At 43.5% G+C, this 12,936-nt stretch overlaps 1 protein-coding gene across 10 annotated transcripts in view; it reads left to right on the top strand.

The window, feature by feature from the left end:
* LOC119444370 (fatty acid synthase-like) overlaps positions 1–10,563 on the top strand; it is a 648,066-nt gene extending 637,503 nt beyond the window's left edge. For 8 of the 10 annotated variants that reach the window (XM_049663304.1, XM_049663305.1, XM_049663303.1 and 5 more), the window contains 2 exons: positions 3,193–3,450; positions 10,229–10,563. In XM_049663304.1, coding sequence (XP_049519261.1) covers positions 3,193–3,450; positions 10,229–10,342 — 372 coding nt within the window. In that variant the 3' untranslated portion in view covers positions 10,343–10,563. The remainder of the gene's footprint in view (positions 1–3,192; positions 3,451–10,228) is intronic. The other 2 variants (XM_049663312.1, XM_049663306.1) reach the window with 2 other exon arrangements.
* The last annotated feature ends 2,373 nt before the right edge of the window (positions 10,564–12,936 follow it).

Here is a 12,936-nt window from a genome sequence, read left to right as displayed (position 1 = left end):
GAGCGGAAATACCTGACGCGAAGTTGGCCGACTGTTTTAATGATTATTTCACTGATTTACCTAAATGCAATGCGAATCACAACGGATGCCGTTTCATAACAACGAACTGTGTGCATTCAATTCTTTTGCTTCACACAAGCACTTCATAAGTAAATTTGCTTTTCTCCGCAATAAGTACTAGCAACTCCTGCGACGTTGACAACATTAAAATCAAGCCTGTGAAATTTCTAATAGATATAATCACTCCAGTACTAGCCCATATTCATAATATCTGCCTTTCTACCGGTGTGTTCCCGTAAAAATGCAGATGGCAAAAGTAGTTGCACTATTCAAGAAAGATGACGAAACTGCCTTATCTAATTATAGACCTGTGTCTATTCTCCCTATCTTTTCGAAGTGCTTGGAAAAAAATTTTTTTTCAGAATATCAGACTTACTGGACAAGCCCAATTTCATGGCTAAGCATCAGTATGCTTTCCGGAAAAATATGTCAACACAGCTAGCTTTGCTTGAACAGAAGGAAAACTAATTCTAAATAATTTTGAGGAATCGCTTGCTAACAGATCTCCCTGCTCCAGCACGCCTGGTCTAGTTCCCCCCTTTTTCCGCTTAGGACAGAACGTACGAGCAGAATGGCGCTAGCTATAACCTGCTAACATTGGCAGTATTGGTGGACTTTTCAATAAGCCTTCGATTCTATAAATCATGATATCTTGATTAGTAAGTTAAACCACTATAGTATACGCGGCACTGCACTTGACTTGATTAGGTCGTATCTTGGTCACAGACAGCAGTTTGTACCAGTAAATAGCTTTAAATCTGAAGTTTGGTTGGTCAAGGTAGGTGTACCTCAGGGCAGTATTTTAGGGCCCCTCCTATTTTATATTGTGACGCAACAGTTACCATGACGTTTATTACGCGTCGGATATGCGGCGAGCCAAACACACCCAAAGCACAGCTCGCACTCAAGAGAAAACCCCACAAGCGATGACGAAGAAGAAACCTAGTGAACCCCACGTGATGATTATCGTCTACAGATGACAATGAATAGCTTAATAAATGCCTACACTATCTTTATTAACTATTTAGGAAACATTGATGTTGATACGCGTTACATAATCTATGCTGATGACACTACGTTATTCTTTTCATCTAACTGCTCTGCCGAATTGATTACATGAGCTAATGCAGTTTTGAATAAACTGTACACGTGGTCACTTGATAACGGTTTCACTATTCATTCGCAAAAAACTAAGGCGGTGTTATTTCGCGCTAAGAACACGCAAACTAGTCTCCAGGAAGATTTGCTAATGAACAATTCTAAAATTGAACTTATAAATTCGGTAAAATCGCTAGGTGTTATTTTTGATCATGCTTTGACCTGGCATAGCCATATAGATTTTCTTACTGGTAAGCTTTCACAAATCACTGGCATTTTTTATTCCTTGAACTATCTTCCGTGCTCTATGAAATGCTTGATATGTAATTCCCTTTTTCTCGGCCATTTAAATTATTGTTGTCTTTTCTGGGCTACCACTTCTGAAACAAATATCAACAGGTTGTACATACTGCAAAAGAAGGCTCTTCGCGCTATTTGTAATAAACCATACGATTTCCCTTCAGCTTATTTATTTCATAAACGTAAGAAACCGAAAGTACAGGCCCTATTAAAGTATCGTCTAGTGCTTGCGTATAAAAATGAACATAAAAGAAACATCAACCACATTACTTTTATGGCTAACTTGAAGCTACACGAAACTCTATACAGTACAAGAAAGCCAGAGTACTGGCACAGTACCACAATCACGCACTAAATATGGATCACAAATGCTGCGCTCCAGGCTACCTCGGTTACCAAATTAAGTTATTGTTAATAAAATTGATATTGCGTCTTGTTCTCTTCATATATTCTTAATTTTTTCTCTCATATGTGAGTTGTACGTTGCCTATATGCTTATCAAGTGCAGTGAGAATTTGTGCGGTTTAGCACAAAATCTCTTACTTTTGCTTCCGTTTTCATTTCTTGTTTTTTTTTTCATCGCCCAATTTGCGATGCGTATGCATGATATGTTGTAGTGCTTGAATTGTAAGTTCTTGAGAAAACTGTATTTCCGCTCTGCTGCTCCTTTTTTTGTTTTACGGGTTTTTGGGGCTGGTCAAGCTGCTACGAGCAGCGTTTTTCCTCACTTTACCCCCGCAAGGCTGTATTTAGTTTTTGTGGAAGTAAAGCAAAAACGTCTTTAAAAGACCATAAGTGAAATATATTTTCGCAGTTTCTATATTTGGAAAAAACATAGGGCAAAAAGACACGGACACGAGAGAGCGACATGCACACAGCGCTGTGTCCTCGTGTCCCTGCCTTTTTTAGCGCTGTGTTTTTTCCAATGAATCACCAACACACCCAAGCTTCCACGCTAAATCACTTCTATATTTGGGTTATAAAACAGAAACAGTTACAATATCTTAATCTTCAGCGAATTGCGGTTTTCTTTTCATCATGGGTGTGCACATTCTGCCCAAGCCTTGCATGTACATTTTGGATTTCCGGCGCTGAATAAAGTAGCTTAACGCAGCGCCCATTGTTGCGTTCTTTTTCCTGTGGTCTGTTATATTACCTTTTTTTAACGGCATATCCCATCAAAGAGCTTTTTTCGTGTCACTGAATCGCTAATAGGCTGGAGAACCTTACTGCGTTGGTGTACCGGTATGAGAGAAGTCATTAAAACATATTTGTATTGATCACAGACGCAGTGAATGCTGGTAGCATTTCAGCTATGTTGGGCTGGTAGCCAAGCTTTTTTCTATCTGGTAACTTGTAGCACAGCAATCTGGAATCAGCAGCCGCGTTTACGCCATAGCTATGGTTCCTTGCTGCTGAGGACAAAGCCCCCGGTTCGATTTACAGCAAGACAGGCTGCATTACGATGGGTCCAAAATGCAAACACACTTGTGTGCTTGTGTTTAGGCACGAGTTAAGAACTCTCAGGTGGTGTATGTTAATCCAGAGCCCCGCAAGGCGTTTTCTCGCACAGCACGTGTATTCCTTGGGACGTGCAATCCAATCACTTGATTTAGCGATCAGCCGACGAGTTTAAGTATTCAAGTTAATCCCGCTTGCTCGCCCATAACTAAGCAAAATTTTCACTGTTTTGTATGTCAATATTTGTTTTAATTCAAAATTACCTACATGCAGGTGCGCGACAAGCTAAGCCAGTGCAAGAACTTTGACACCAAACTAGACGTGGCCATCAACATCCTCCTGAAAGCTTTTGGAGACGAGCAACCGAGCCGGGAAGACCTTGCAATTAGCATGTCTACCTTCCGTGACTGTCTGAAGGCCGGAAGTACTTACGAGCCAGAAGCCAAGTTCAGTGGGAACGTAGTGCTTGTCAAGGCATCGCAAGCACGAGACATGGCACGACGGCTACCGCCCGACTACGGTTTATCGGAGGTAGGCGAGCATACCTTGGCATTGATACAGAAGCAGCAGACAATGGCGCAAAGTACATGAGTTTGATATCAACATAGACCCTCTGCCGCTGCATGTAACCGACTGACGTCATCTGATGTTTACTGAGTCACTTTCACCAGTAGCGATTTACTGTGACGTAAAACTTCTCTAGCGTATATAATCTATGTCTTCTAGGTAGTATCCATTTGAAATGTTACAGTGATTCAACCCACCAACACATGCCGCAGGCAACTGCATGCCATAGTCGCGTGCGAAATCTAAAACACTCGACTATTCAGTTCAATTCAGGTTTAGTCACGTATAGAATATGCCATTACAATATCCACAAATTGTTTCAATGCATAGGCAAAGACTACAATACGTGTCCAACACAAACACATATTGGATGCTAAGACAAGCTAAGATACACAAAGAAAGCACTTCAGCATAAGGAAAGTAAGATGCAAAATGTGAGCAGAGCCAAAAGATTAACAATGAAGTAAAAATGTAATTAAAAAGGAATAACCAATCCAGTCCAATCGCGGTCCCGAATATTATGTGATTTGGCATAGCATTACTGCGTAGTTTGGTGCAGGCGCGTACATGATTCCGAAGACCAAACTGGATTTGTGACAGTTGTTGCCGAAGTCGACGCCACATGTTTTGGTCCTCTTCATGTCGCTAAACAAAAAACAAGGTGTCAGTGAACACAAAGCGCGTCCTAGCGTGTTTATTCACTTTTTTATTTCTGTATATATATAACACCCCATTAAACGGCCTTTAGAGGTCGGTTTATGCAATAAAAACAAACTTGTAGTAGTACTCATGACCTTCAGGCCTACCTATTGTCTTCTGAATAAATATTCCTATTATGCCTCCTTGCAACGAAAATGTGTATCTGTCCATGAATAAAGTTTGCAACGCGGATCTGGCTACGGTTAACTTATCAGGCAAGTCCTGTCTAGATCAAAACAAAGGCATGAAATTTAAGATTGTAACCATGCTAAATGTGGGAAACAGTATCTGAGGAATTCGAGAGCAAAAAATTTGAGGACGCTTAAGCGTCGTCTTTAAAAGTGGAAGCGATTGCGCTATCGGGCCCCGATCGCATCGCATTTTTCTTTGAGTAGGCTTCACTGCCAAATCGAACGTGGGAAAGCCAGCTTAAAAGACCAAGCTTACACCGATCCCCATAAAGTGGGCTTGACTTTTAAACAGCAATGCATTGCTGGGAAGACGTTTTTCAGGGGCAATATAAGTCGTCTTATATTAAAATGTGAATGCCCTAGGAACTTTTTCATATTATTTTATTAATTGTTTGCTATTGCCCCGAAGAGCGCGCGTGTCCAAACGCATTCGGCAGGCTAAGTCCCAATTTAACCTGCCGAGGATGCGAGCGCCATCTCGATATGATTTTCACAAGTACCTTACCCGAACGTACCGATGTTGGCATTGTAGAAATGCTGGAAAAGTGGTTTGTGTTTGAGTTTCCTCATAACGGAATTATGTTTTCTCGTACATTCAAATTACAATCCAACGCCACCATGTCTGTAAGTTGTGATTAAGTCGTACTTTAGAATTTTTCTGTCGGATTTCACTGTGAGAAATTCAATTTTTGTTCATTAACGTCTTGCGCCACATGGAGGGCCTGCGCGGTCGGGGTGGTTGGGGATGATGTTCTCCTTTGCTAACACTTTGCGCCACGCGGAGCGTCTGGGCGGTCGGAGTGGTTGGGGATGATTTTCTCCGACACGGACGCCGATACCTACGCCGACGCCGGATTTTCTGCGACACGGGGCGCGTGACGCTCTCGCGTTAAAATTTAAGGCACGCGATAGTAAAAATGTGATGCACAATGGCGCAACATGTAATTAAAATTATTGTACGCGTACTCCAAAACGCATTACAGCAATTAGAAATAGCTGCTTTCAGGCGTTTCTAACGGCTCTCTCATGTCGACATTGAATTGCCGCAAAATAAATGACGGTCGGTCGCACAGACGGCGGGTGAACTCCATTGGTTTGATGGAGTTGAGAGAAAATAATTATCGCAAGAAGCAGTGCCATTTAGAGCAGCCTTGTACATAACGGATGTCAAAGTAAGTTTTGAAAAACAAACCTTTTAAAGTTTTGATTTCCTGCGTTTTACGTAAGTTATTATACTGCAGATATTCATAGTAAAATTGTTTTGGTTTGAACGCCATGCCAGATGCAAAGAATGTTGCTTATAATGTTTTAGTTATCATTTTGAATGTGCGTACGTGTGGTACACGTATGTCCTGTACTTCTGTTTGTGTTTTATTTAAGTGGCGAATAAGCCTGACGCCAATGCTACACAGTAAACATCAAATTAACATAATAATTATGTAGGCATACAAATTGAAGAAGGAAAACAAGAACAAGGAATGGTGCAAAATTCGCAAATGTTAAGGGAAAAGCGTAAGAGAACATTTTCGGGGAAAAAACTGAATTCGAATTTCTTGTGTATTAAACATTGGCGCTGCTTGCGGAATACGAATCAATAATTTGTTTGTTTGGTGCTTGAAATTAGGAATTTTCTAAACAACGCGGTCGGTTGACACGCGCTTTTCCACAGTGCCAATGATTATACCGCCGTTGCATTAAAACATGAAAAAACAAAAAACAAAAAGTTTTTTCGACACCTTTTAACGTGATCCTGAATGATTGTCTGGCAACACTTAACGCAACGTGGAAAGTAAATTCAACATTCAAGCTCGATATGCATCCAGAAACGAATAAAGCGTGTTGCTATAGTGTTGCTTTTGAGGTCCTGCGCTGTTATTATTTTTGAAATCAAAGCTCGTTTAGCTTGATGCTTTAGCGTGTATAAAAGAAATGACAAAGACGAAGTTACTGTTCAAGAAGCGTCGTTTCCATGGGAATCAGCTTGTTTTTATTAATCAAAGAAACGAATCTGGGCAACGCAGTCCGGCACCGATTGCAGCGTCCACTACAAGCTCTTCTTTTCAAACCTCTCACAGTCTGCTGCGCACTTTAACAGGGTGAAGTTCGCGGTTTCTGGCAGCTTTAGTGGATGTTAACATTTTGTGCTATGTGGGCACAGGAAGCTCTGCGTGTAAAGTCTGCGGTGGGAGTACGCAACGAATTGAAAGCATGCGACATGAGTGGGCGTTGCGTATGCTTACTCTTTAAACTGCGCGAAGTGCTTTGCTTCACATCACTTTCACACACCTTCGAAAGAAATGTCGGAGTTGCGCCCGAAAGGCGAAGCATCAATTAAGATAGAAAATTAGTAGAGAGCTATGCAGAGTAGGGATAGTCGTTTTATCAGCTGCATAAACATGGACACATTCGCGTGTTAACTGAATTAACAAGCGTGGCGTCAACGCGCACAAGCGCGGCCACCGCAGCGAGCGAAGGTTCGTGCGCTCTATCGCTTCAACGGAAACTAAGCGGCAAAAGCACCGCGCATACAAAGGTCAGAGCCTTGTGGATATTGCTTTCAAGATAGTGCGCGTCACAGCCCGCACCAATGCGAAGTACAAGTGCGCTTGGCACAGTAGAAGCTGCCACCCCCTCCCTCCCGCGCTGCCTTTCCGCTTTCCTCCTTTCGCGTGGGAGATTGAGTCGCCAGTGCCCCTTGCGCCCGGTTGCAAGATACGCATTAGGTGCCGCAGCACCGCGTCGCCCCCCTCCCTGCTATACCCTACGGCTTTCGCGCGACGGAAGAAGTGGCGTTTGTTCTCCGCCGTGTGTTCGCTCTCCGGGAAAGCCTTTATATGGAAACTCACGGCGGCGACGCCCACGGCGTAAATTCGCTTGATGTGCCCATATAATTGCTATCGCAATAAAAAACGTGTGGCCTCTGTGAGGCCAATAGAAGGATGGTGTATTCTTTGGCCACCATTGGAAAGGGAGCTGCCGCTGTTAGCTCCCTTGTGCGACATGCTGAAGTTGCTGAAATTCGTCAGCAGGATTTCGAAGTACATAGCCAAACGGCTTATTCAAATCAGCATGGTCGCTGAAGACTCAATGAACCGTGCAATAGCAGAGGCCGTGAAACTGAATGATAGTGAGAAGGTCATCGTGGTCGCCTTGGATGGAAGCTGGCAAACACGTGGACACACCTGATATAATGGCCTGGTTTCTATCGCTGGCAAAGTGATTGATGTTGAAGTGCGGTCAAAATATTTTTATTTTTGTGTTTCCAAGCCAAATTCATCTGACTCGGAGCATGAGCACAAATGCCAGCAGAACTACAGTGGTAGTAGCGGTTGCGTGGAGACAGCAGGAGGTTTGGCAATCAGCACCGCGGTGTCATATATATAAGATACCTACGGGAATAAAAATTCATTTTTAGCTCGCAGGAAGCAAGACTGGAGGGTAATAATTTCATTTCAAAAACATCGTGAATTGCTCATGACCAGAAAAGAATAGTCACCAGGCTGCGAAGTGTAAAGAAGGACAGCCAAGGCCCTGGCGGCAAAAGCGTCTGTGGACGCCGACGCCTGATTGAGGCAGTCATTGAACAGCTTCAGCGCCACTATGACTTGGCCATTAGAAGAACATGCGAAAGGCTGTCTGGAATACTGTTTTCACCTGGCTTCAAGTGATAGTCATGCACCTTATGGGTGCATGACTATCCAAAGGGTACCGACAAAGGGTACCTACAGCCGGTGCTAGTCCAAAGGGTACCGACAAAGAGTCCAAAGGGTACCGACAGCCGGTGCTAGTTCACCAAAAGTGGTGATGAACGGCGAGCCACAAGTACTGTCTCCCAGAAGCCGTACTTGGCGCTAGCAAGCCTGTGTACAAGGAGCTTTCCAAGCCAGAGTGCTTGAAGAATGCCTCGACCGAAAGACTTGAAACCCAAGTTAACTTTTTAACAATGTTGTCTGGAAGCGTGCTCCCAAAAACGTTTTTCCCGTCGGACACTGAAAACAGCACCATAGAAGCTGTCCTAACTTGTAAATATTGAAGCATTGGCCGAATAAATGTCCTTTGGTCTTTCACCAGGCTGCTATATAGTGGAATGTTGGAGATAGATTGATCGGCGTCGACGTTTACTGAGCGGGCAGCACGGCTGATAAGAAAAAAAAGGTCCAGAGAGCCCTACAGCAACCACACAAAAGTAAAATTGATTGTGGAGACGACTATGCACTTGGTAGCTACTAAATAGATGTCTCAAAGGCTTTTACTGAAGGGTAAACGGGTAATAAAGCTTTATTTCTGCTTTCGGCCTGTTATCTCAGCGTATATTTTTCCCACATTTGCCACCATATTTCAAAACCTACTCCGCTTAGACAGATTATTTTCGCTCAGTATTCAGCAATATGTCTACTCCAGCAGAAATATAAAAATTCAAGTGAAGGAATTCTTTCTACAAATTAATACATCATTATTCTCGCTGGAAATTTGGAGGTTCAAAGTAAAGACTTATTATAAAAATAATAAAATATTCGCGAGCTACAATTCTGCTTGGGTTAAAAAAATGTCGCAGTTTCGCTCGAAAGGCGAAGCATCAATTGCGATAGCAAATTGGTAGAGAGCTATTCGGAGTAGGGATAGTAGAGTAGTTTTATCGGCCGCATAAACTTGGACACATTCATTTCTAACTGAATTGACAAGCGTGGTGTCATCGCGCACAAGCAAACATGAATAGATCACATTGAATGACCGCGGACAACGACTGTCAAAACGCTGGCGCGGCCGCTGCAGCGGGCGAAGAATCGTGCGGTCTATCGCTTCAACGGAAACTGAGCGGCGAATGGACAGCGCATAAAGGTCAGAGCTGTGTGGAGACACGGCCGGGCTCGACTGGCGCGCGCGCTCCCTCGCTTCTTAAGAAGCGAGTGCGCGCGCCAGTCGAGCCCGGCCGTGGTGGAGATAAAGAGACGGTGCGGGCGACGGCCACCACAGCCAGTGCAAGCGTATTTATTGGCAGAGTAGAAGCTGCTCCCCCCGTCCCTCCTGCGCTGCCTCCCTGCTTTTTTTTTTTTTTTTTTGCTTTCGCGTGGGAGATTGCGTTGCCAGTTCTCCTTGCGCTGGGTTGCAAGATAAGCATTTGGAGCCGTAGCACAGCGTCGCCCCGCCTCCCTACCCCCCCCCCCCCCCACACCCCCCACGGCCTTTTTGGCGACAATCGCGTTTGCTTTCCGCCGTACGTTGGTTCTCCGTGATAGCGCGCGTCCCCCGCGCGCTTTTACTCGCGCATACGGCGCGCGGCGACGATTTTATCGCCCTTAGAATCTATACAGAACCTCACGGCAACAGCGACGGCATAAATCCCGTTGAAGTGTCCATATAATTGCTATCGCAATAAAAAGAGCGGAGAATTCTAGATATAGTGATTCCAGTATCAGAATTCCACTATACTCCATTGCTAAAGCACATTTGTCATGAACATGCCTAAAAAAGCACTGCAAGTGTAAGGCTTATCCTGTCGCTTTAAAGGCGCCGACCCGGCAGCGTCACCTGTCATTAAGTGGCTTGTGCAGATAAAAATAAATAGAACGTTTATTAATTATCAGCGACACTGAAAGAAAGGTTTGTATATTCGAAATTAAATCACTAGTGTATTCTGTTTATTTCGTAATAGTAAGTGTGCTTGACTGTATACCAACGTTGTGCAAATTATATTTATACGATCTCACATTAAACAATGGAAAGTACATAAGACGTCAACACCTAAATTCTGCTCTGCGCGTAACACGAGTGTTGCATTACTGTAATGTCCAGATCGACAAGCTATGCTTGCGACTTACATTTTGTTTTCCTCTTCTCTCGGCCACTTTTAGTGCTGTGATGGAGAAGTCGACGTCAGAGTGGTGGATGGCACACACGAAAGCTTCATTCTCGGTGAAGGTGCAAAGCAGTGCGCAGCCATTATCAGCCAGCAGGTGCGGCGCTGAAACACGGTGGGCCTTGTACCACACAGGGTACACACGGCATCAGGGAAGGTGCATCGGCCGCTGCGAGAAAGAAGATGCGTAACCTGATGAAGTGAACACTATTTGACTGCACTTTATTTTTGGGTGTTTTATAAGGTCTGTTAAAATTTTGTGATTCATGATAACATGTCTTTTAATATACTCGCAAGGTAGCGTTGAAGTAATTTCCTAATAAAAAGTTTTAGGCAACAATGCTGCTATTTGTGTTTTCATTTTCATTCAACGGGATTGAACTGTGGGGTAGACAAAAAAGGGCTCGCCAGCTCTGTTCGATGTCCTTCTTAAGAGTGTACCCTGGTCGCAAATTGAAGTTCTCCTTTTACCGAGAGGGAAGGAAGGAAAACATTTATTAGATCCTGCAAGTTGTGAGTTGCCTCACAAAGTGGGCTGCTCCCACCTTGGGACAGGCAGGCAGTGCCTTTTGGCCGCGTCGTGGGCTTGCTGGACGGCCCATAGTTGCTGGGTCAGGTCCGGGCTGCGAATCGCTGCCTTTGCCGTGTCCCGATCCTTGGATAAATTTTCGTTGGTTCGGTTGCATGACCAGAACAGACTTAGAACATATGCTTTTACCGAGAAGCTGCAAAGGAGATTTCCCCAAACTTCCGTGGGGCGAGGGTAAAAGCCGAGAGCAGCGTGCTCGTTATGAAATGCTTATAAAAGGACAGCCAGATCTGCATCGCAACCTGGGTAGGAGTGGCGAGTTCTCGCATTGAAAGATAATTATCAATTACCATAAAATAAAGGTCAACTTTGCGTATACCTGACTTGAATATACAACAGCATCTTCGAGCGTTCTGTTCAGCCAGTAATCCGCAATCTGTTTCTCACGTTGCGCTTTACCGGCTCTACGAAGGATATCCGCCATGGATTTTGGCGGCTGCGGCGGGTAAATCCGACGGTGTGATCTAGCAACGCAGCTTGCGTGGGAGCCCCGAAGTGGCCGCATCAACACAGTGTCGGTGATGAGTGTTCTATACGAACACCAGCAAACAGATCCCCTGTACCTCCGAAGTGTGTGAGAACTCGCTTATACAGCTATTCGGTCGACGTTTCAACTGGTTCGTCCGGTTTCTTTCGTGAAAGAAAGCACGGCTTCTTTCGTGAAAGAAGACCGTGAATACACGCAAAGTGCCTCGAGCGGCCAGTCATGCGGCAATTTTTCGTTTACTCGGGGCCTTCTTTCACGCTCGGAAAAACACTTTTATGTAGCACGTATTGAGCAACAGAAAGCTGTATCGGGAGTCTTTCATGTTGCTGTACAATTTTCACATTGATACTTTTCATGTAATTGTAATATTGGAAAAGCTGATTTATTATTTAAGACTAAGTATGCAATTAGGTTGAATGAAAGCATATAATGTCAGTATGTCCAAAGCGACGGCAAACAACATTACCTAGGTTCTGTCCAGCTACGTGGCATTTGAATATTTTTAAATCTTGGTACATAATAATTCGGACACCCTGTATATACACGGCATCACAAATTGCTGCAACGGAATACAGGCACACTAATACTGGCCAAGTTATGATTTAGTGGTCTAAACAGAGACAGCAAATTCAAATATAGGCTGGCTAAGAGCGATACACTCTTATTTAGTGAGTGGAAATAAACTGATGAGTTGTTTTCTAGCCCATGTGCTTGCACGGGTACTAGTGTCTCTGCGTAGCAACCAGGGCTCTGTTTCAGCATGATTATTCGCATTTGTCGCCACTTGAATTCGTGCATCTCAAGGTTAAGTCGAACAAGTGCTCCTGATCCTTTAATTTTAACAAAAATCGAATATTCGATAATTTCTAATAATTTCCTTATGAAAATGTTTATCTTTTATGTTTATTGAATGTTTCATGGCGGTCGCACGAGGAAACATCCTTTATGTTTATTTATGTCGAAGTTTCGCCCATGCTTCTTTGTTTCCTTTTTGCGTCGTGCTTCTATGTATCCTTTGTGTTGCCATATTTTTTGTGTCCGAGGTGTTGTCATTTCGCAGCTGCTTTCGTGGTTCTTTTACGGGATCCAAATTAATGCATCGCTTGCCGCCCGGAAATTTTAAGACTACTGCTTGTGAACCAGAATTCATATAATACTGTTGCAAAACAACCAGTTTATTAGCCTTCATAATGGTACTGAGAACCGCTAAAAATGTTTTATAGCAAATGTAGGATGCAAGTAAAATGATAATTTCGAGAGGCTGTCTAAAACGCCCGTGTCCTGGTGTTGTAGTCGACGGTAAAGAACCCCAAGTTTTCAGAATTAATCTGGAGCCCTCTACTATAGCGTGCCTCATTATCAGAATTGGTTTTGGCACGTAAAACCACTGAAAGAAGAAGCCTAGCTACACTTTGACACCCAGCGGCTGAAGATATAAAAAATAGGGTGAAAACACAATTGACTGCCGTAAGTCCACAAAACCATATGCAGAAAAACTAGAACTTGTTAACTGTTACGTATGGCAATGGCGAGTGCATTCCTACAAACAGAAATGGTATATTAATAAACACTAATCAATAAAGTATATATTATAAAAATGGTGTTCTTAACTACCAAGTGAAATTTT

This window comes from Dermacentor silvarum, chromosome 3, assembly GCF_013339745.2.
Source record: "Dermacentor silvarum isolate Dsil-2018 chromosome 3, BIME_Dsil_1.4, whole genome shotgun sequence".
In the NCBI taxonomy this organism is placed as follows: domain Eukaryota; kingdom Metazoa; phylum Arthropoda; class Arachnida; order Ixodida; family Ixodidae; genus Dermacentor; species Dermacentor silvarum.
The sequence above is the reverse complement of the archived record's forward strand: the minus strand, read 5'-3'. Positions and strand labels throughout refer to the sequence as shown.